A 25730-nucleotide genomic window follows, 5' to 3' on the forward strand; every position below is an offset into this window, starting at 1 on the left:
CCAAGAAGCGCTGTGCTTTGACCGCCGTTGAGTACCCGAACGAAAACACCACGTGGTAGAAGCGCATGGTATGGTCGGAAATACCACGGAGGACGAACTGCTCCTCCACGAATGCAAACCATGCGGCCGCAGAACACTCGTTGAACATAGCTAGCTCGAGAAAGCTAAAGTCCGCCATTGCATAAAGTGTTCAAAAATGCCTGAGACTTCAACGAGGCAAGTCGGGGTCACCAGTGTAGCGGTATGAAATGTTAAGTGTCTCGCTAGCTCGTGGTACTGTGTCCAGCCGCTCGTAACTCTGATGCTCTCTACGAACTCTCGTGAACTCTACAGTCAGCCGGAACGCGCACGGTTATTAAGTATATGTCACGTGACTGTGACGTAGCCGGTAACGCGCTCGGCTAAATGTATACACAACTTCTGTGGGTGAATTATGTTCCAAAATAAAGGGTCACAAGGCACGTTTTTTTTCCCTCATAATTTACATTTTTTTCTTGTAACATCAAGTATTTGTTTATCGGTGTTTATTGTTGCCACATCTGAAAACAAAGTTTTGTGTCACATTAAAAACGTTTCCACTTAATATTCACGTTTTGATCTGACGCCATTCATTCATTCCACTCCTCCAAACTAGCCATAACAACTAGGAAGAGGGGGCGTGGTCACGTCAAGTTTGGTTGTCTCTCATTGGCTAACCCCACCAACCGCCCACACACCATCACATTACACTGGGCCCTCTTGCACTACGGTACTCTCGGAAGGCTCCTCGGACTCATTGGCACTCAAGCCGTGGGTCCGCCACAGCCAAGTAAAAATGCTTGTGAGACACAGGCGTTGAGGTGACGCCGCGAACGAGCCCGTTCCACGCAACTTTGCCCGAGGCTCTGCCAGTTGAGAGGAGACCGCTCGCGGCTTAGTTTGGCTCACCTGCGCTCGCGCGGTGGCGGGAGGATCAGCCTGCCGTAGCCTGTTAGCTCACGAGCTAGCTAGTGGCTAGAGCTTCGTAGTGGCGTGGAGAGCCCCGCGACGCCGCCGCATTAGAGCGCGACGCGACTGGATGTACTGAATCCCAGCCACCGGAGGATTTTAGTGGATGTATTTTCTAGATTTTGCCTGTTTTCTGCATTGTTTCCAGCGTCCCCATCGAGTTAGCCGCTAGTGTCACAATAGCTAACCAGCCAATCCAGCTTGTGTCCTGTCCGCCTGGTGGTTGCTGTCGCCCCCGTCAAGGTGGACGCTATCACTCGCACGACGTGTCCGAAAGTGTCGGGGTCGTGCGGGCGTTCGTTACCAGATGCCGAGAGCCCGAAAAAGCTCCGCGGTGGAGGAGAGAAGACAGAAGATAAACAGATAGAACTTCACTTCGGGTGCGAGTGTTTTTTCTAGTTTCCATTGAGCGCCATTGTTGGCTGGACTCATTGAAAATAAAAGGATGAAGAAGTTTTCCAGGATGCCAAAGTCTGAGAGCGGAGGCGGCGGGGCCCCCGGGGGAGCCTCCGGTTCGGGCTCGGGGCTCAGCAGCTACTTCGGCAAAGTTTTTGCCGTAGGACGATATCAAGTCACCGTTGAAGAGCTGGTAGCGGAGGGTAAGTACGCAAGACCCAGAGGTCTTACACGCACATACATAAACTTAAGTTACTAAATTGCCCCAACCTCTTAAGAAAAGAAAGTCACAGCTGTAGCTTTCTCAACTGAGGGGGATCGAGAGTAGCCCCAATAATTACAACGCCCAAGCCTCCTCTTGTGTCAACAACCAATTTGCCAAGGTTAACTAAAGCTGACAAGCAGCCTTCCCTTGTACATGCTTTTGATAATTGGGAAAAAAAGCGTTTCCCCTCACAAATAAAGGCAGAAAGTTTAGACTTCATCAAAGCGCAACTGTGGCTCCATATTTACATAAGTTGAATTGTTTCTTGAAGAATGCATCATATTTGAAAGAGAAAACCATTAGGCAAATGATCAAGTGTTACTTTTTAATACTATGAGATTTTAAATTGTATTTGTAATTTGATAAGAAAGAGTTGACATTTTTATGACCGAAAATACTTGGGATGTCCCCGATCCGATTATGTGATCGTAAATCAGCCGAACATGCCATTTTTCAAAAGATCGAAATCTGTGTAAAGGATTGGGTTTTAAATTTTATGAAAAATGTTATTTTTTAAGGGCTAAAAAGTAACAAAATAATCCAGAAATACAGTGGCATTGCCAAAACCCCCCCACAAATGTTTCATGCTCCGCAACACTCCAAGAAAAAGCAGAAGAGGAAGTTCTGTTCGCAGTACAGTACCGTAACATGTTTAGATCTTTTGTTCAAACATTATCTGATGATCAGTATTTGATGAAAACTCGGTCAGTGTTGCCAACTTGATGACTTTCCCGCTTTATCTGGCGATTTTCCAAAGTGTCTTGGCAAATTTTTTTGTCAAAAGCAAGCAGGACTGACTAGCTACAAATTAAGCGACTTTTCTGTTTTTTGTTTTTTTTTCCTCCCACGACGTTGTTCCTCGACCTCCAGCGTCCATTACAATTACATGCAAATTGCCAAGCATGCAAATTAGGTAATTACATCACGAGGGACCTCTTGCGACTTTAAGACAGCCAATAGCTACTTTCCTTACTGGGGAGTTAGCTCCACTGGTCTCTTTATCGGCAGATTCTCAAAATGGCTCTCGGGCTTAATGTGCCATGAAACTGCTATGGCAGCATATAGACATATTGTTCTATCAAACTTAACAGTTCTTTTGGCTTAAAATAGAGCAGTTTATTTTAAAGAGGGGTGCAAGAGCAGAAACTGCTTTTTTCGGCCTTGTCTGTGTTTTCCGCCATAAATACAATATATATACATTTTAAGCACTGAAATGTAATAATTATGATGTTTTACACATGTTACTGTCCCACTGAATTACTTTTAAACAAAAATAAAGTAGCAAAATGCTTATCTTTATTAAATGCTTCATCGTTGAGTGATTCCACTCAAATCTGCTCAAACTGTTCACTTACACACAATGAGTTGCCACAGCAACTGTTTCACAAGTTAAACAATGATTGACGTATGCGGCGCTTTGAAGCTTCGGCTTCCAAGCATCTGCAGCAAGATCAAACATTAAACGTCTGTCAATCATCGTTAACTTTAATAAGCAACTCCAGTGCATTGTCTGACCAATAAAGAGCAGCATGAGGGAGAGTTAGAATATGTGATTGGCTCGGGACGGCTCATATGTATTTATTCATTAATTTTTTGGACTGAGGGTGCGAAGTAGCGAGGGATCACTGTGGTCATATTTCCCTTTACTACTTAATACTTAATTTAAAATCGTCACAATAGATATGTTACTGTGACAGTATTTAATTTATCCTATTATATTAATTTCATACCATATCACTGGGCCCTCAGTCCCTGTTTGATTCGATTAATGTAAAAAAGTATATGTCTTCCCCTTACCGCCCTCCAGAAGTCTCCCCCCGGTTCTGTTGTTGTTGCAACAATTTAGAAGTCAGAGACATGGCAAAAGCAATTATGGCTAACAGTTTTCAAGATAGACCATCGTAATGACAATATTGTCTTCTCTGTAGTCACACAGATGAATTATCACGTGTTATGTTCATTCCATAAGTTTCATACTCCTCAACTTTTCTCAAACTTACTTGTCGGCATATGTGGGCATTGATCCTCACACTTTACAAAGTAAACTTTGTTTCTTGTCTCATCGTAGCCTAGCCAATTTCAGCGGTCTCACCACTGGGGCTTTTCTTTTCATATTGGATTTCGCTTTCCCCAAACTCCTCCGGTGTTTTTTTTTTCCCGGTGCTTGCCCAGGTGCTGGGGGTTTCAGAGACATGCCGTCTTGTAGTATAACGTTAGGTGGGCACTGGATACTGAAATACTGACAATCAATCAGCAGCAGTAATCAGGTTGCGCGTGTTCACGTGGGAGTGAACGAGGTGGGACCCCCACGGAGAGCAATGGCTAGCTGGATAGAATGTAAGGTTGTCTTTGATCGGGATAGCGTAAAGTCATCAAAACACTGAACCACTGGGAATTAGTGGAAGAAGTACATGATAGGCAATTAAAAACTCTGAAAATGTTTTGAGTATGAATGTGACCATGAATGGTTGTTTGTCCCATCATGCGCTGCGATTACTTGGCTACCAGCTGCTCACAGTGAGGTGGGATAGGCTCTGGCACCCCCTCAACCCTCATGAGGATATGCAGAACGGATGATGAATTGAGCAAAACAGTTGAAAAGTACAGAAAAGCTCGTTCTCAATTAGACTTGTTTAATATCTGAAGTGGTATATACAGTATATATGTATTTTTAATAACAAACTAATATTTTGTGAGAATAAAGTTGTATAATTTTAGCCTCTGAACCTTTTTTTTTTTGTTTCTGGCCGAACATAACCCTCTAAACATGCGGCATGAACCGTGGTAAACCTTCTCCTCACTTCCTGAATTGAAAATCATGAGCCATCATACCATGTGATCAAACAGGTTTTACCACGGGACCCGCAGAAGTTTACCAAGTGATGACTGGTTTTGTCAGTATTCACCTGTATAGGCCCTACTTGCTTTATGTGTACTTTTGGTAAGTCTGCATAGCAACAGTGCGACAATTTGTGCTGTTGCCAGATTTCCGTTAGATTTCCATGCCTGTTGCCTAAGTGAGTGATGAAAAAATATTGCGGCGCAATTGTCATAAAGTAAAAAAAGAAGTCACGCGCTGTTTCCGGCATGTGACATTTCTGGCAGGTGGAAGTGGCAGCTTGTCATTTGCAGGTTCTCCTTTTCATGAATGGAGGCCCTTTTTTTGCGGTGTGTTGGCTAGTTTTGTTTGACTAATTCAGCCAAGAAAGTGTCAATCTCGGCAAAAAATGTGGCTTTAGTCAGACTGTCAATGTAGGAGTGATGTCAATATTTTTTGTTTCTACAACCCTTAATCGATAAAGGGTCAAAGGGCTTTACAACAACAGCATGCCCCTATCTAAGGGAAAAATTGAGGCTCCCACTGTGAAATAATTGAAGCTAAAAGAAACATTTGTGATTGCTGTAGGACTGCAATTTAAGGGGCATTTGACATGGCGACTTTGCGACACAAAGACGCAATGACGGAGTTGTGGACTTGTCTCGCCTGCATATGGTGTCGGCGAAGACGAAAAATTCTGAATCCTGCCTCCAAAGTGGAAGAATCCGATTGCGGGGGGTTGAGGGAGGCTTTCTCGGCATGCATATCAAAGGCTCCTGCGGCGCGAGACCGCGCTGTTAACGTCAGCACTCGTACACGTCACATTGGGTGTGTGCAGCGGTGCTACTAAACATTAAAAACAGCAAATATGGCGGAATGCTGGCTTTAATTTACTGTTTTAATAATATTTTTTAAATTAAATATGTTGAACGTTTCATTTTTTGTGCCTTTTTGAACAAAAGAAAAAGGACATTGCTTCAAGTGGGCGGGCATATTTTTTTCCGGGCTGAGGGAGCTTGGTGGGGTCAAAGTGCATCATTCTCTGTCGCCCAGTAAATCTGCACTGCCCCCTAGGGCCTGGCATGACTACATAGTTTTCATGCGGAATAGCGACATCGTTCAAATGGAGACGCAAATGCAAATTTGAAATTTTTCGTATTATCGGAGAGTCATCATGTAAACGGCCCCTAAGACTATTTAAAAAATCGGATATCTGTAGATCTTTTTAATTTTTTTCCCCTCTCGATTAATTGATGACTATGATTCCATACCTTTTTTTTAATTTTTTATTTTTTTAAAAACATGACTTCTAACAATGTAGACACAATCATCATGATTTGTGATTTTGCTACTGGTTTGGTCTGTACCATCTGTCACAAAATAGGCAACCATGTACATCACTGTTTTCCCAAAGCAAAAGCAGATCTTTGGAAACACATGACAGGGTACCCGCTGGTTATTAAAAGTATTAAAAAAAGCATTGAATTTAGTTTTCCATTATTAAAGGTATTAAAAGTATGAAATTAGCTGTCCTAAGGCTGGAATTTTTTCACCGTGGTTTTAATTTTGAAGAACATCTCAGTGCAACCTAAATTGTATCCGTGACGAAGTTTTTTTTTTTTTTTTTTAAATCCATAACGAAGATGACGCGTAGAATCTTTACGATGCACTGCACTACAAATCATAATGCACCTCGTGCGTGCGCGCTGTTAGCATCATTAGCATCAACATCACAACAGCAGGCAGTCGCACAGTACTGTGTGCTAACGTAAGGAACTGCTCAGGTGCTTTAGTTGTTATGTTCGACGAAAGCCCCAACAAGACAACCAAGTCCAAACAGTTGGACCAGCATGTGAGGTATTGGATCGGCGACCAAGTCACATCTAGATACTTTGGGTCGCAGTTTATGGGTCATGCGAAGGCAGTGGACCTGCTTAACATTTCAAAGTAAGTTGCCAATTTCTCCAATTAAAATGTGTTAGATGCAATAATATATTTCTGCACGGTTTGCCTTTCGAATGAATGTGAATTTCGTAGTTTTAACTCAAGAGTTAGCCATGTTCAATGGAGTATTGGCAGGTGCACTAGCCTTAGCATGGATAAACCGGAGTGGTAGATTCACCATCACCCTCAGATACACAACACGGCTGACACTATTATTGGAACGAGTGCGGGGTAACGTTGATCTGAATAACATGGCATGGTGATAGGCAAATTATAATGTAGGTGATAGTAAAACATCTCCTGATATACTTAAATGTTTTTCTTGATTGAATAAGGGTATGGATTTTCTCTGTCTGAATAAAAGAAATGTCTTCAATAGCTAACAAAGGATTAACATGTGTTTTGTATACTTCTTGTAATGTGATTAGAAAAAAACAATTACCAGGGGAAATGGTAATGTGTAGCTTTTTTATTTTGTGGTAATTAATGGTAAACTACTGCCATTTAGTGGCTGTTATTTAAACTTTCACTGCCAATTGCAAGATTTTCCCAAGCACTTTACAGTTAAGGTGACCAACTTGACAATCACCAGTTAAGGTGACCAACTTGACAATCACCAACATACCACCTTGACTAGGTCCTCTTAAAAGGGAAACCTGTTGTATCGCAAATGTAATTTCTGAAGTTGCTTTACAAAAATAGTGTAAAATCCATTTTATCCTGGGGGGGGGGGGAAATCTGAAAGACCTTATATTTAAATGTGTTTTAATTGTATCTTCAGTAAATGTGCATCTTTTGTCAAACACACTTAGTAATTGAGGTTAAATTTGATATTCAGTGCTTTATTTTTCAATATTATCTAAATAATGGTTGCGAGAAAAGTATTAATTTTCAGTTGAATTGGCATTGAAAAAGGTCTTAAAAGTCTTGAATTTAGATGCATGAGTGCCAAAATTAAAAAAATGAATGAATAATAAACATATAGAGCAGGGGTCCTCAAATACAAATCTTAAAGGTCCACAATTATTTTTTTGATACAAGCATGGGTTCATTTGTTAATGTCGGTCAAGTACAAGGCAGGTCGAAGGTGGTAAAGGTTGTTTTCTTTGGACCAAACAAAAATACAATAGACATTCTGATTAAATAAAAATAAATTAACAAAACAATTTTTTGACTTAAAATAAAACTACACAAAAAAAACCATGCAAGAACAATGTTTACACATGTACACTAAATAATTGACTACATCTGTCATTAAGGTGCAAACAAAAACTAGTAGCTCATAGCGATAGATCTGCGATTCATACAAATAATGTATGTGGAAAAAAGTTTTTTTTTTTTTTTTCTTTCGTTTTTTCGTATGTCTGTGGGTCCGCAGAGAGGTGTGCCGTGGTCCGGTCGTGGACCGCGGTCCGCTAATTGAGGACCACAAATAAAGAGAAATAAATGAATTAATGAAAATATAAATGTATATTTTGTCATCGACTTTTACTTTTTGTCATTGAATAGTTGACTTTTTGAGGCATCCTACTGCTGCCCCCGCGATCCAACCTCGGATAAGCGGAAGAAAATGGATGGATGGAAAGAAAAAAAATTGCCTGTTTTTTCCGTTTGTTTGTTTTTCCAATGACAAAAATTAAAAGTCAATCACAAAAATTGCCATTGTTTTTTCGTTTGCGTTTTTCAATGGGAAAAAGTAAGTCGCTGACAAAAATTGTCGTTTTTTTTTCAGTCTGTGATTTTCCATGACTAAAAATAAAAGTCAGTGACATTGTTTTCATTTATTTATTTCTGTTTAAATTTACTTTTTAATTTATTTTTTAATTTTGGCAATCCTGTAATTCCATAGTTTGCAGATGCCTTACTTTGGTTGAACACAAATATTCTGCTTTCACAGAGGGCTAAATCTGACAATATTTCTGTTGAATGACGCTCATGTCAAGCTACCGAAAGAGATCATGTGATGTTTTTATCCAGTCATTACCCATTTGCCTGTTTAATGAAAATCACAAGATTCCCCTTAAGCACTGACCCTTTGACTGATAGGCGTCATTAATGTTGCCATCTCGTCCATTTACGTTCAATACTAACCATTGACTGGTCACCCCAAACAGATGCCAGATTAGGGATGTCTTTTGGTCTGAAGGGCCGTGTACTGGATATTAAATTAGTTTTGTCGAAGGGTTTGGTGTTACGATTAGTTTTATTTTATTTATAGAAAAAAAAAAAAATAAGGCCAACAAGTTGGTATTTTTGGCGACCAAGTTAAAATAGTCATTTTGATGATGAAAAAAAATCTCAAATTTTGATAATGAAATCAAAGTGGGGTAATCGAGTTTATTACAGAGGGAAAAAATGAGAATGAGGGGGAAAGAGTGTCAATATTAAGTGGAACAAGAAAAACTTTTATAAGAAAAATGGTGAAATTGTGATTATAAGAAAAGTGTTCTGATTGGGGGAAAAGATGAGATTTCAAATACTAAAATTGTAATACTTGAATAAAATTATTACAAATTTCAATAGATGATGTACCGTAATTTTATTTAGACATTATAGACTTGCATTTTGTGAAATAATGGATATTTTTTGAAGAGAATGTTTTCGGGGCCCAAACTTACATGAGGGAAAAAAAAAAAAAAGCATTTTTTTCCAGCTGCAATTTCAAATTTACTATTGTAAAGGCAGAGGAAAAATGTAATTTAAAAAGTAATTTACAATCATACAAACAAAGCAGTCTGCATACATTGTGTGTTGCAAAAAAAAAAAAAACCAAACCAAATAAAAACTATAGCAAAACCTAATCCTGGATGCAGTTAACATTAGCATTCGCCAAAGAAAGAGGCCACGTGGTTCCTGACTGACGATGTTATGGGTAAACAGTTTTGCCGTCTGTCCCTGCGGGCTTTAGAAACATTGCAAATGACCACGATTAGCATACTGTACGCTTGATGAATGGCCGTATTGTGCCTCTTTTGTCATCTCATAGAATGCCGGCATAAAAAGGGGAAAAAAATGCCTGCGTTCCCTTGATGGACGTCATCGGCTCCTTCAGTTGAGTCCGAGCCAGTCACAATTAAGTCAAATACTAATGTTGCACAGATACAATTTCTTGCTCTCAATACTGATTCTATGTTTTTTGAAAAAATAAAGAAAATAGTATTGTTTTTTAATACTTATTCACTACCTACTCATCTGAATGTTAAATAATTGCGATCATGGCTTGGTCAAGCACTGCTTAAAGCCTATGTGGAAAAAAAAAAGCATAGTACAAAGTTTGTGCATGAATAGTCAATGCCATTACACCACATTAGTATGTTAGCTTACCTTTTGTGCTAATACCTTTTGCTCAGTGACTACACAAGTTAACTAAAGCCCCTGTCAGATTTATATCCCGGAAATTCCCGTGTAAGGTGACGTGGGGTTTACCCATGTCATGGCTTTCAGACATGGAGAGAGGAAGAACACGTGTTGGACACTTTCAGACTTCCACGCTCTCTGTATGGGAAGGGCGGCTGGTGCAATTTTACAAACCGGACATTTCATCACTTTTGGTCGGCATTACACATTTCCAAAGATGGACGATAGACTCTCTTCCTCGGCTGTATGATCCAATCGCAATTTAATTTGGTGAAGTTTCCAGTGAAATTTAGTTGCTTTTTCCAGTTTGCCATGTTGATAATTACAACGTTTGTTTACCGCTTTTCGTTTTACTGCGAAGAAAGAGGAAATGATGATTGGCAAGCCATGATATTTACGTCATCAGCCTTCTCGCTGTGACCTGGGAATTAAACACCTGCTTTCACACTTGCTGCGTCCCGGGTAAGTCCCGAACATTATACTGGGACGTGACCCGGTGAATGTCAGTGTCATCTCCGTGTCAGTTGACCAGGGAACTTGCTTTCACATATAGGGCTACCCGTTCAAATCCCGGAACTAACCTGAGTTCAGGTATGTGCGAAAGGGGCGTAAGCTGTGTACTTTTCCCGCTTCACCAACTTCTAATAGCGCTAACATCCTTTTATTAGATCAGGGGTCTGCAAAGTATTCCACATTGGGCCGCAGTTGGTTTTAGGATTTCATTCCAACCAATCAAATTCCACATAGCGCCATTAATCATATATATACTGTATGTGTAATATATATATATATAAATATATATATGTACAGTGTTTCCCACAGGGTTTTAGGAGACTGTGGTGGGAGGGTCTCTGACCCTCGGGGTAGGGTGTGTGTGTACATTTTCAAGCCTGGTGTATCTCTTTAGGGCATTTTGAGACCACTGAATGTAATATAAATTGCTGTATGCGGTGTCGCCGGATCGCGCCAAATGCAGCAGAATGCAGCAGACAGTAGTCCTGTAGCCTGGCACACCAGACTCAGCGGCAATATGTTCCAATCCGCGGTAAATTCGGTTTTACATGACCAAAAACACATCGAGTCGGTAAAACCAACAGTCTGTCTCGCGCTAGCCATGTTGAATATGTTGAAATGTCTCTCGCTAGTTTCTTGTCGCTTAACTGACGTTGCGTCAGCCCGTCGCTGATTGGCCCGCTCCGCTGTCTATTTGCTGTGGCTGGCTCCGCCCTGGAAATTTTTTTCTGCTTAATGGTGGCCAGACTCATACTCTCATAGCCAGGCATGAAAATGGGTCAGGGGTTAAAAAGGTAAGAAGGGTGTGGAGGAAATATGTTCCAGTACACTGTACACCCCAACAAAATATTGAGCTCTGTCGACCCACACTGTGTTTCAGCAGGACCGTGCAGAGACCGGTGGAGGGGCGGGTGCTTGTAGATCAAAAGGGGCACATGAACAAGTACAGTGGTACCTCTACATACGAAGTTAATCCGTTCCAGGAGCTTGTTTGTAAGTCGAAATGGTCGTATGTCGAGCAGGATTTTCCCATAGGAATACATTATAATTCCATTAATTCGTTCCACAGCCCAAAAACCTGCACTAAATCCTTAAAAAATACTGCTGGTACTATTACAAATGGCAATTACATATAGCAAAACAAATAAATAATAAATAAAAATCGGATAAATAATATAATAATAATAATAATTCCTGTAATAGTGTAACGAAACGGGTTCTAATAAGGCGGACGTTTTTTTCTGTACCTGAAGGCACCGCGGCGCTGACGTGACAAAGAGGGAGGGGAGCGGGTGAAAGTTTACTTTCGCTTTCAATGCTTTCTTGAGAACATCGTCAATTGCGGCAGACAGCAGGCGTTTTGTGTTGAATAAGTTGTGAAAGAAATGATGAAAACGTGGCGAAGCTGGCGATTTCTCTGGAGATGTTACCACAATAAGAATTGTCAGCTTAACTTATACTAAAGACTGGCGAACGATGGTCGGAGGAGGACCGTGGAGATGTATTGTTGAGCCATTTCACGGATGCCCACCCTAGGCTCATATTTTTCTGTCATTTGCATCTTCATTTAGAAGGTAAGCGTCAACTTTTTCCTTGTTTCACCACCTGTACCAACCTTTTCTGAAACCTGTGTTGATTTGTCACACAAGAAAATCCGCCGTGCATTCGTCTGCGGTGCTGCCTTTGTCGTCGTATTTCGAGCATGTCGTCGGATGTAGAAACAAATGGCGAGTCAAATTTTACGTCGGATGTCGAAAAGTTCGTGTGTCGAAGCGATTGTATGTAGAGGTACCACTGTATTTAATACACCTTAAAACAACATAACTTCAATTTTAACCAGCTTTAGATAATAATTGGCTGCGACTGTGACATACTTTAATTGGGAGGGGGCAACAGTGAATAGAAATCAAAACTGTCATCAACACTTTCTGGCTGTGACTCAGTCAGTCTGCCTATTTTCTTCCTTCAACCTCTGCATCAAAACTTCCTTCCTCAACTTGTTCATCTGAGAACAAACCACATCAGATGGTCACTGAGCCACCAACAGCAGTTTTCTTAAAACTATTATTATTATCCATACTTAACAACTCTAGCACCTAATGATTAATAAAGCAATTACATAAAATCTTATAGAAAAATAACATTGTAATTGTGTTTATAATTGTATTTAATACCCGACTATCCTTGCAAACTTGTTCTTACCAGGTCTGCTATTCACCCAGCTGATGAGGTATCCACTGCCTTTAGCAGCCTCATCTAACTCCTTTTTTTAATCCCTCAATCTCCCTTCCCTACGAGGCATGTCTATGTAATGAAATATAAATATTTGAAAAAAAAACAAAAAAACAGACTCCCCGGTGGCTTTTAGTTTTAAAGCTTTCTTAATTTTTTTCTCTCTCAATAATGATGGAGGTAGATTTGTGTTTTTATTATTCAATCAAAAAACAAAGTTACTTCTATCAAAAACAAAGTTGCTTCAATCAAAATACAGTATATACTTTTAATCCCCAAAAAGTCACTTCAATTAAAAAAAATTGTTTTTGATTGCAAAAATAAATTTGAGACAAAAAAAGCATTTGAAAACTGTTTTTCTTGATTGAAACAAATTTTTCCATTGAAGTAATGTTGTTTTGCGTTTGGGCCACATTTTGGCTAGGACATTTGTGTCTTTATTATTCAATCAAATAAGTTGCTTCAAACAAAAAAATATATATAAAAAGAAAAACTTTGCACATGTGTCACTCACCGTTTACCAAAGCCTGAGAGGGTTTGAGTAGACTCACTATGGAGTATTTAATAAAGCCAAGCATTTTCTTACTACTTTATTCTTGTTTAAAAATAATTCGGTGGGGCAGTAACATGTTTAAAACTTATCATAATTCTTACATTTTGAAGTGCTTGAAAACCATTTATAAATGATACTTTGGTGAAAAAAGTGAAAAAAACATATCTTATATATATGTATCTTTTTTCCAATGTAAAATCTGAATAAATGCATTGAACACGCACAAAAAATGGGGGGGGGGCGCTACTTCACGGTTTTCACTTATTGCGGCGGGTTCTGGTCCCCATTAACCGCGAAAAACGAGGGATCCCTGTATTTCTGAAAAGCTTTAAGAAGCAGGACTCATTCCCACCACTCGTCGGGCCGGTGTTGTGCCGACACCGGCCGTCAGCTCAAGTCTCAGCCGAAAATAACGCGTCTCAGGCGGACGACGGGAGCGATGCGAGGTGCCCCGACCATCCGAGAGCATGCCGCTTAATTTGACTCAACAGTGTGTTTCTTCGTTTATATTACCGCTAAATACACAAGCTTGACGCCAATTTAACGGGAGCTATTTTTTTTCATGGGAGATTTGGCTAGCTCTGGCAGTGTTCAACGAAAGCTGCAACGAATGGCAGTAACTTTTTTATATCGCAAAATGTGAAAACGATTGAAACCATTACTCACCAAATTCAATCTGCTGGCAAATACAGGCAAGTGTGTATGCTGCGCTCTGGTCTGCCCCGGTGTGGATCAGGCCTGCTTTTTGTTTTCGCAGCTTTGCAATGCAACCAAAGGCTCTCCAAGCACTCCATGTAGCCTACACGTAAGGAGTGCACGCGTTTGGAATAATGGAACGCAGCTTGGGCCGATGATTGGTTCTCATCAGCGAAGCATCTAGAACAGACATGTCCAAAGTCCGGCCCGGGGGCCAAATGCGGCCCGTGGTCAAATTTTATCCGGCCCCCAGCCTCTGTCATAAAATCAATAACGCCTGGCCCGCACACAGACTTAATAAATTGGTCAGCAGTACTGCTACCAGCATGTGAGGTAGCTTACACACCAAATGCAGCTCCTCATTTACCCACTAAAAAGTAATATTACTCTAAGCACCATTACCCCGTGTGACCTTTTACTCCCAATTTTCTAAAATGGCAACAATCAACAAAAAAAATTAAGTTGACTGTGACGGCCGACGCTTCAAGGATAGGTGGAAATTGGACTATTTCTTCACTAAAACACGCAACAACTGTGTCTGCCTCATTTGCAAAGAGACAGTCGCTGTTTTTAAAGAGTTCAATGTATGGCGATTTTACCAAACAAGACACGCTGACATGTACGACAAGATTACAGGGAAGATACGTAGCGAGAAATTGAAGCAATTTGAAGCTAGTTTAATGTCACAGCAGCAGTGTTTCGCAAGAGCCTGAGAGTCGAAAGCTTAGCCACAAAGGCTAGTTGGGAGTTTGTTGAAATTATTATTTAAAAAAAATAAATAAAGCAAATGTGACACACATAATGGCTCGCTAAAATTTGCTTAAATATATTGCTCAACATAAAGGACGTCAGCCAAGGTCGGCCCCCCACATGTTTACCACACCAAATCTGGCCCCCTTTGCAAAAAGTTTGGACACCCCTGATCTAGAAGGATTTGCTGACTGTCCAAGTGTCACTTTTTTAAAGAACCGATTTCTTAAGTGCACAGTTTACGTACTAAGTTAATCACATGATGATAATAATAATAATAATAATTAAATAAAACCTCCCGACCCCCCCCCCCCCCAAAAAAAAAGAATTTCTCCTCGGATCTACGCAATTCACGTAGGTCGCCCTTTTTGACTTCAAAACGGCGAATTTCGCCGAAAGGTGAGAGATTTTCATGCCTGCATAGCACAGCTATGAGTCTGGTGTACCAGGCTAGTAGTCCCGTCTATGAGCGCGACCTGTTGGCGCGTGTGTCTGTGTGTGTGCACGCACGCACGCACGCACGCGCTCTCGCTCGCATGGGTAGTAGAGTGGAGTGGGCTACAGCTGTGTAATCAGCTGACTGACGCATCTGATTTTTTTTTTTTTTCGGCGGGGGGGCAAACGAGACTGTGGCGGGCCCAAACGAGACTGTGGCGGGCCCAAACGAGACTGTGGCGGGCCGCCACAGTCTCGTTCATAGGTGGGAAACACTGTATATATATATATATATATATATATATATATATATATATATATATATATACACACACACATACAGTGCCCTCCATAATTGTTGGCACACCTGAAAAAGATGTGTTTTTTAGCTTCTAATAATTTTTTAAAATCAAATAATATGGGACCTTAATGGAAAAAAAGAGAAAAATCCAACCTTCAATACAAGTGCATTCATTCAGTGGGGAAAAAAAACCCACATAAAGAAAAATTTATCTGACATCAAATAATGTGCGTCACAATTAGGACCCCTGGTGTTAATACTTTGTACAACCCCCTTTTGCTAACAAAACAAGGTCTGGGGACTAAGATGGCCATGGGAGGAGCTTGATTTTGTGTCTGGTGAACCATTTCTGTGTAGATTTGGCCATATGTTTAGGGTCATTGTCTTGCTGAAAGACCCAGTGACGACCCATCTTCAGCTTTGGGGCAGAGGGCAACAGATTTTGTTTTAAAATGTCCTGCTATTTCAAAGCATTCATGATGCCAAGCACCCTAACAAGGTTCCCAGGGCCTTTGGAAGTGAAACAGCCCCACAGCATCACTGACCTACCCCCATACTTCACAGTGGGTATGAGGTGCTTTTCAGCATGCGCATCTTTCGTGGCACGCCAGACCCACTTAGAGTGTTTGTTGCCAAAAAGCTCAATCTTGGTCTCATCTGACCAAAGCACACGGTCCCAGTTGAAGCCTGGGACCGTGTGTATTTTTGTGTGAGAAAGAAAATATTCCCCACACCATTACACACCACCACCAGCCTGAACCGTTGATAGAAGGCAGGATGGATCCATGCTTTCATGTTGTTGACGCCAAATTCTGACCCTACCATCCGAATGTCGCAGCAGAAATCGAGACTCATCCGACCAGGCAACGTTTTTCCAATCTTCTATTGTCCTATTTCGATGTGCTTGTGCAAATTGTAGCCTCAGTTTCCTGTTCTTAGCTGAAAGGAGTGGCACCCGGCGTGGTCTTCTGGTGCTGTAGCCCATCTGCCTCAAAGTTCGACAAACTGTGCCTTCAGAGATGCTCTTCTGCCTACCTTGGTTGTAACGGGTGGTTATTTGAGTCACTGTTGCCTTTCTATCAGCTCGAACCAGTGGCCATTCTCCTCTGACCTCTGGCATCAACAAGGCATTTCCGCCCACAGAACTGCCGCTCACTGGATATTTTTTCTTTTTCGGACCATTCTCTGTAAACTCTAGAGATGGTTGTGCGTGAAAATCCCAGTATATCAGCAGTTTCTGAAATACTCAGACCAGCCCTTCTGGCACCAACAACCATGCCACTTTCAAAGTTACTCAAATCACCTTTCTTCCCCATACTGATGCTCGGTTTGAACTGCAGGAGATTGTCTTAAACCATGTCTACATGCCTAAATGCACTGAGTTGCCGCCATGTGATTGGCTGATTAGAAATTTAGTGTTAATGAGCAGTTGGACGGGTGTACCTAATAAAGTGGCCGGTGTATATGTAATATAATATATATATATATATATATATATATATATATATATATATATATATATGTTAAAGTTTTTTTAATAATGTTCCGAGTATAAAACATAAATAATTGCCAAGTAAACAAATCAGAAAAAAGTCCTGTTTATTAAAAAAAAAAATACGCCGGATTGACATTTTTTTTCTTGAGAGCAAAGGTATGATGTAAATTGACTTATTCATTTTTTTAAACAAACTAAAAAAAATCAAATGAGGAGGCAGACTTGAATCAGTTTTCTTTATCAAACAGTTGTTCATAAATACAATCCAAATTTCAAAGCACACTCTTGTATGACAATTTACAGTTAGAATGGTTTGTGTTGAAAGGAGACAGCTGTTCTATGAATGGGTTTATGTGTGAGGTTTCTTTATTAAAAGAAATGAGACAACTTTACTATCTAATAACTCAAGTGCTAAAATGTTTCTCCAAAACACAATACAAACGGACACATAGGACACTGATTAGAGTCATCGCTAACTAGCTTAGCGCTTCATGCTAAATAGTAACACCTCATCAATAAGGAATACAAACAATACAATTGGCTTCATTTACTGAGGCACACTTGATTTAACAACATAAAAGACAATCTAACTCTCATAATTGATTCAGCAACCCAACCTGAGTGTAGCAGTTAGGAGTGTACGATTTCCATTTTTTGACACCGATACCGATATAGATAACTTTCTGCTCCTCAGGCCGATACCGATATGATAACCGATACGATATAATTTTTCAATGTATATTTACCTGAGTTTTTGAACATATGTAGGTCAAAAATAGTAGTGGTTGATTCAGCATAGATTTGCCTTTGACCAAACCAGAATTTTCATGATGACATGAACATTATTATAATGAACAAAACAAAGACAAGAACAGTTTTGGCTTAAAAAAAAGTGCACATATTTTTTCAAATATAATTTGAGTCAATCACAATCAATCAGTCAATATCATTGATGATGTGTTCACCCGAACAATGAGCACTTATCTAAAACAAACATAAACCCAACATGTATTGTGCTTTGTCAGCAGATAAAACATTTGGTTCAACAGGAGAGGAGACTTTTGTCATCTTTGGTCCATGAAACAACTTTCTTAACCTAGCAATTATAGAACAGCAAGCCTATCAATAACCAAAAGGCCTCTCAAGAACTTGTAAACACAACACTATAAAATGCAAACATTTGCTAATAGCCATACTAAAGTTTATAACTCATTGAAGGAAAAATACAGTCTCTAGAACACTAACAAAACTTTGCATATTGGCAAAACAGGAGTGGAAACAAACGCTCACATCCCTATCTGACACCGTGCCTAAAATATTATTAATAGGCCCGATAATATATAATGTTACTGGAGTTATTGGGATGACGTCATAATTCCTATTATCGGACCGATAACTATCGGACCGCTAATTATCGTGCACCTCTAATAGCAGTTAACTCCCTCTCTCTTCGTCTAATCACTGGCCCATGAGCGGCCTCACATTACACACAAACAAGGACCCAAACGAGACTGCTCATAACTACTGGCAAAAATCGTTTATCAAATTCGTTGGCAAGTTCATTAAGCGAGTTTAATCAATTTAATCAACTACTTGTTGCAGCCTTACTTTTTGATGTACAAATAAAGATATAAATTACCATACTTTGCTGAATATAACGCGCACTTTTTTTTTCCCCAAATCAACTTGTAAAATCATGGTGCGCATTATAAACGGGTACATGGATGGAGACAGAAATATTTGTATGTATGGATGGATTAGGGCTGTCAAAATTATTGCGTTAACGGGCGTTAATTAATTTTTAGAATTAATCACATTAAAATATTTGACGCAATTAACTAGAGCTGGGAATCTTTGGGCACCTAACGATTCGATTACGATTACGATTCAGAGGCTCCGATTATAAAAACGATTATAAAACGATTATTGATGCACCCCTCTCCTTTTTTTTTTCTTAATGTTTTGTACATTAGTTCCAAAATTGTTCAAAAATACTCTCAGGCTAAACCAAACTACTATTTCAGTATCAAGTTAACATATAGCAGTAAACTAATACTCAAAAATAACAGTAAATAAAAAAACTCCTGTCTCCATTCTGTATCAGCAGCTTTAAACTACATTCAATTAATTTAATGTTGTGAATCAACCGTTAAAGTTGTTAAAATTGCTCCCGTTATTCCATAATTTCCCTTTTGTCTACTTTCGACATGTGAAAGTTTTAAAACTATTTTAAAGATAGATTCAAGTCAATATTTTACCGATTTAGGAGTATTTTATATAAAAAGTTAATTAGGTTTGCTTGGAAGGTTCGCTACAACAGCCTTGCAGGGAAGTGTACTGCTTTAAGATGGCGGCCGTTTACTAACGCCCGAATCTAGCTTTTTGTAGGTGTTCTGCTAATTAATGAGGCCCTATTCTGACACACAGTTAAACAACAATGCAAAATGAACTGGCATTCCATATCAAAATAGCTATGCAAAATACACGTAAAACTCTATTTTTATTATTGTTATTTTTATTCTTATTATTATTATATTAACTCTACTTTTGATTGAAAATTTTACAAATTTTATTAAAACGAAAACATGAAGAGGGGTTTTAATATAAAATTACTATAACTTGTAACTATAACATTTATCGTTTAAGAACTACAAGTCTTTCCATCCATGGATCACTTTAACAAAGAATGTTAATAATGCCATTTGTGGATTTATTGTTACAATAAACAAATACAGTACTGAAGTACAGTATGTTGTATGTATATATCCGTCGTGTGTCTTCTTTCCATTCCAACAATAATTTACATAAAAATATGGGATATTTTAGAGATGGTTTGAATTGCGATTAATTGCGATTAATTACGATTAATTAATTTTTAAGCTGTAATTAACTCGATTAAAAATTTTAATCGTTTGACAGCCCTTATATGTATGTATATATGTATATAAACCGTTTTTTTTCTTTTTATTGACATGGTCACGTTGTGTTGAAGAAACGTATGCGGCGATCCGTTGCCGATCATTACGGTACGTGACGTCACCATTTTGTTTCGGTAATACTTCACTCTGATCGGCCGAATGATTTCGTCTGTGTTAAATTCTGCTTTTTTCACTTTTCAAAAACAGAATTTAGTTTCTTGATCTCATTAGAGTCAACGTTAATGCAGCTCCGCAACTCGGACCATAACAAACGTAACAACAGACTTCCTGTGTGTGTCCGTCAACGATATCGGTTCCTCGGGAAACTCAAACCCAAATAACAATAGTTCCTATTGTTACTGTCTTGTCGACAGCGATGAGCTCTCTCGGGTTTCCGACTTACGTTCTCACTTTCATTTTACCGTATCAATCCATGGAAGAAACATCTATTCATCATGATGAAACGAGCAAGTTATACAGCAGCCTTTAAAAGAAAAGTCACATCTGTTTTGTTTTCTCCTAGATTCTGTTAGTGGGAGAAGTTGTCAAATCATATTATTACCATAAATATTGTCAGTGTATGGTAATGTTTTGAACTACCAATATGCTATGCTTGTGCTGTGTTTCACCATTCAGTGAAATGACATTTCTGTATCTGTACACGCGCTCTGTTTTCTTGTATTCTTCTATTTATTGGTGCTAAAATTAGGGTGCGCATTATAAACGGGTGCAATAATTTCCCCTAGATTTTACAAGTAAATTTGGGGTGCGCTTTATATTCGGGAAATTACGGTAATGAAAATGTTCATACAAAATAACATTACTGTTGATCAAAATATTTTAATAAATACAATTTAAAAAAACTCATTTAAAATATAGTTATCTCATTGCCTGCCATTGACAAGAACAGATGTGCAATTCATTTAAACTGGGAGACGTGGCTGTGATGCTCAGGTTTCAGTTGCGTTGACTATGCAAGACGTCCATTTTATTTTGACTGGGAGGGAGTGAATGGGACAAACTTGTTTTGAGCTTTCTCCGTCTTTTGTTCTTATCGTCTCCTTAAAAATGTAGGGGGAGAAAAAAATCTTGAATAGAATTTTTGGATCATATTGCTAAACCGTCATCTGCTGAGACCGTTGTGACAATCTGACCCCCCCCCCCCCCCCCAACCCATATTGCAGAATGTGTCGTCTACTTGCTAAGAAAAAGGACCACCCCCACCCCTCTAATGACTATTTTTAGACAGCCTGAACTTTCTGCTGCTGATGCATCTGGACTGTCACTGTAGTGAGACGTACTTGTCAAGGGCTGAAGGCAGGGGCCATTGGGCAGCCTGAAGTGGGTCACATTTCCGCAGCCCAAGGGTTTGTCGACCCACAGAGAAAGCGCAATTTATTTGATTTAAATGGCTTTTACAAGGAATAACATCTTAGGTGATTTAAAAAAATTTTTTTAGGTCGCCACTCCCTGAAAGCGTGTTCAGGAAAATGTGACTGTTTCGACCCAGTATTGAATTGTATTGCTTTCAAATTGAATCCAATAGTTATTGAAATAAGATATCATTTTTGAGTCAAATGGCAATCCATTGATCGAGATACTGTATGTATCATATGAGACTAGAGCTGGGAATCTTTGGGCACCTAACGATTCGATTACGATTACGATTCAGAGGCGCCGATTCGATTATAAAACGATTATTGATGCACCCCACTCCTTTTTTTTTTTTTTTTTTTTTTTTTTTAATTTGTTTTGTACATTAGTTCCAAAATTGTTCAAAAATCCTCTCAGGCTAAACCAAACTACTATTTCAGTATCAAGTTAACATATAGCAGTAAACAAATATACAAAAATAACAGTAAATAAAAAACTCCAGTCCCCATTCTATATCAGCAGCTTTAAACGACTTTCAATTAATTTAATGTTGTGAATCAACCGTTAAAGTTGTTAAAATTGCTCCTGTTATTCCATAATTTCTCTTTTGTCTACTTTCAACATGTAAAAGTTTTAAAACTATTTAAACTATTTAAAACTAGATTCAAGTCAATATTTTACCGATTTAGGAGTATTTTAGATAAAAAGTTAATTAGGTTCGCTTGGAAGGTTCGCAACAACAGCCTTGCAGGGAAGTGTACTGCATTAAGATGGCGGCCGTTACTAACGCCCGCATCTAGTTTTTGTAGATGTGCTGGTAACGATACCGAAGCTATAATGCATCTAGTCCTATATAAATGATATCTACCGTAACATAATGTGGCTTGTAGCAGCTTTTCGGCAGCAGTCAGGTATGTTGTTGTTGTTTTTTTTTTTTATCTCGTGGCATGAGTTGAGCTAGAGCCGTGAGTTGAGCATTGGCGTTACCCGAGGGGCCGGGTAATGAGAAGCATGATGTTTAGCTACTCTCGCTCCGTCCCTAATTGTGTACCGAAGACCGCGCGGCGCGCTGAGTGTGTCGTACTTCTGCTTTACTTGGCATATTTCAATAATCGGAATTTGGATGTTTGTGAATCGTTCTCGAATTTTCCACGGCCGAATCGCGAATAATCTAAGAATCGGAAATTTTGCACACCTCTATATGAGACTCATGCCAATGATTTCCAAACATGAGTTATATGAATGATAACGTGTCATGGAAAAGTAATTAAAAAAAAAAAAAATCTATTTAATATTTATAGGGCTTTGCATTTGTGATTATTTTGTGATAATTTACTTAAAGGGAACCTCGGACTGAAAGACTTGTCGGCTCTAATAGGCCACAATTCTTCTCTTTTGCTAAAATATGTTATTAGAAACACATAAAATATTGCCATTGATTTAAAAATCTTTAATATTTATTACATATATTGACCAAGGGAGGGCGCCATGTTTTTATATCTGCAATGGACGCTCGGGGTGATGAAATAGATTGTCATTGTCACCTGATGAATACTACCGGGTTACTGCAATTCATTCTATGCGGCGAGACGTCCAACACATGCGCTCATCGGTTAAAAGCGGCGAGTACTTACTATTTGTGTTTTTATTGAGTCTTTTACTACGTTTTTATTGCCTCAAAATACTTTGTTTTGTTTCCCTCTCGTACTTTTAAGCATTGTGCTTTCTTGTGGCTGCTTTAAAGCAGATTGTTGATCTGTTGACCAGATTAGTCACATAGCATATTTAAACCACCCTTATTTGATATTACTGCGTTTTAGTATTTTCTTAAGATATCTTTAGTATGTATGAGTGTCAAATTCTCCTCTTGTAGATGTTTCGCCAGTGTAGCACATTTTGGCAGAACAGTTTTTTTTTTTTTAATACCTCTTCTCGTCTTGTCTCATCCTGTCTTTCCTGTTCATTTTGCTTTTGCTGCTGGTTTTGTGGTTCAATATCAAATAATTTTTACTCATAATAACGTTCATCTTTTAAGAACTAAAAGTCTTTCAATCCGTGTATCCCTCTAAGTTTTATGTATTCCTTACAATTACCTCTTAAATCTGCACTTTATAGTAATGTTACAGTGCTTTATGTGATAGATTTTTCTCTGCTCTTTAAATATGCTACATAGTTGATCATGCCAGCATTATTATAGGACTCCTGAGGGTTAAATAACTCCTACCTTAATAAAACAACAGTGTGATGGTATAGTGATGGATAATACAAATAGGAATGACATATAACTTGCCACATAATCTACAGTGTTTTATCAAACCAAACGGAATGTATCATTCATTCATTCTCTCATTCACTGAGTGTCCCTACATGCACCGCATGTGCTTGCGAGGTAGCTGCTCAACGCAGGTGGCTGTTGCAAGAGCTATGACACACACACCAGTTAGACAAATGAAAAAATAATGCTAAAGCGTCACTGAAATGCACAATACTGACAGTAAAGGCCAACAAACACAAAGCACGCCACATCGCCTGCCTCTGACGAGTGACAAGTCACGCGAGGCCTTTTTTATTGCAGTTTTTTATCCAAGCATTTAATTTTGTATCTTTACATTTTGTATTTTGTATCTTTTTCTATCGATACTGATCGCTTTTTTTTTTTTTTTCTTCCACTGACCAATCTGCAGACACGAATAGTGCCTGCCAGGTTGTGGCGAGTGATCCGTTACACAATTGTCTGGTTTATTGCGTAACGAACGAAATACAGCTTCGTCTACAACCCCTAGCAAAAAGTATGGAATCACCAGTCCGGATGAGCTCTCACTCGGACATTTAAGTTGTAGAACATACACAGATAAAAAACTTGAAAAAATAATGAATTAGTTCAAAAATGCAACTCTTTAGCATTCTGAAACACTAAAAGAAATGAATAAAAAACATTGTGGTGGTCAGTAAATCTTACTTTTATAGAGCAAGTGCAGGGAAATATATATGAAATCCATGTATTCTGAGGAAAAAATATGGAATCATGAGAAACAAACAAAGAAATAACAATAAGATCACATCTCTAGCATTCAATTGCACCACCTTTGGCTTTTATGACAGCTTGCAGTTTCTGAGGCATGGACAAACAAAAGTTCCAACATCATCACCTTTTCAAGAGTCCAGAATCTGCATTGGACAAGGTGTCAAGAGTCCAGAATCTGCATTGGACAAGGTGTCAAGAGTCCAGAATCTGCATTGGACAAGGTGTCAAAAGTCCGGAATCGGCATTGGACAAGGTGTCAAGAGTCCAGTCTCTGCTTTGGACAAGGTGTCAAGAGTCCAGCCTCTGCTTTGGACAAGGGATGATGCTGGAACTTTGGTTTGGTGCTGTTCCAGTGAGATTTACAAAGATGACTCACTTAGGAAAACATCAAAAATCCCTCAGTACTTGATGATATAGAGCTGCATGTCAGGCAAAGGCACTGGGGAGATGGCTGTGGTTAAATCTTCAATAAATGCACAAGTTTACATTGAAATTTTAGACATCTTTCTTATCCCTTCAATTAAAAATATGTTTGTCATTTTCGAAGATGACAACGCATCATGCCACAGAGCTAAAACTGTTAAAGTGTTCCTTGTAGAAAGACTCAACCAGTCAATGTCATGGCCTGCAAATAGCCCAGACCTTAACCCTATTGAAAACCTATGGTGGAAATTGAAAAAAGAATTTACAGCAAGGGTCCGACCCGCAAAAATGATCAGGCAACTGCAATCAAAGAGAGTTGGCACCTAGTGGATGAAGAATAATCATCAAGTCCATGCCTCAGACACTGCAAGCTATCATAAAAGCCAGAGGTGGTGCTACTAAATACTAGAGATGTGTTTCGATTGTTATCTCTTCGTTTGTTTGTCATGATTCCATTTTTTTTCTCCCCTCAGAATGGAGTGATTCCATATCCTAGTATATTTCCCTGCACTTGCTCTATAAATGTAAAATTTACTGACCACCACAATGCTTTTATTCATTGCTTTTAGTGTTTCTGAATGCTAAAGAGTTGCACTTTTGAACTAATTCATTATTTTTTAAGCTTTTTAATCTGAGTTTTTTCTACATGATAAAATGAGTGCTTGTCAGAGACTGGTGATTCCATACTTTTTGCTAGGGGTTGTAGTTGTGCTAGTTGTTTTTAGCAGCCAGTGCAGTGCAGACAAGCTTGTTTCCTATTACCAGTGTTGTTAATGTTACTTTTAAAAAGTAATTAATTACCGTTAGAAATTACATCTCCCAAAAAGTAATTGCGTTAGTAACTCGGTTACCTTAATGTAAGAGTAATTAGTTACTTGGCAAAGTAACTAGTGATCATTTTCCTGTTTTTTTTTTTTCCACAAAAAAAAAAAAAAAAAAAAAAAACAGGTCTAGCCCAATTCTTTACCCCAAACTTAACTAGACACAGGGGTGTTGCAAGATTATGCGATAACTAGATAGTAACCATTGCTATGTGTGGAAGTCATTTAATGTTGTGAATCAACCAATAAAGTTTTTAAGATTGCTCACGTTATTGCATTAGTTCCTTTCTGTCTATTTTCGACATGTGTAAGTTTTAAAACTGTTTCATCATTTAAAGATTGATTTAAGTTAAGTTTTGCCGATTTAGGATCATTTTAGATAAAAAGATACTTAGGTTCGCTAAGAAGCTTCTCTACAACAGAGCCT

General features: G+C 38.9%; 1 protein-coding gene across 2 annotated transcripts in view; it reads left to right on the plus strand.

Moving 5' to 3' along the window:
- The first annotated feature begins 743 nt into the window (after positions 1-743).
- Positions 744-25730, plus strand: part of bmp2k (BMP2 inducible kinase) — a 114787-nt gene continuing 89800 nt past the window's right edge. For both annotated transcript variants that reach the window (XM_057832322.1, XM_057832323.1), the window contains exon 1: positions 744-1586. In XM_057832322.1, coding sequence (XP_057688305.1) covers positions 1433-1586 — 154 coding nt within the window. In that variant the 5' untranslated portion in view covers positions 744-1432. The remainder of the gene's footprint in view (positions 1587-25730) is intronic.

This window comes from Corythoichthys intestinalis, chromosome 3 (assembly GCF_030265065.1).
Source record: "Corythoichthys intestinalis isolate RoL2023-P3 chromosome 3, ASM3026506v1, whole genome shotgun sequence".
NCBI classification, from domain to species: domain Eukaryota; kingdom Metazoa; phylum Chordata; class Actinopteri; order Syngnathiformes; family Syngnathidae; genus Corythoichthys; species Corythoichthys intestinalis.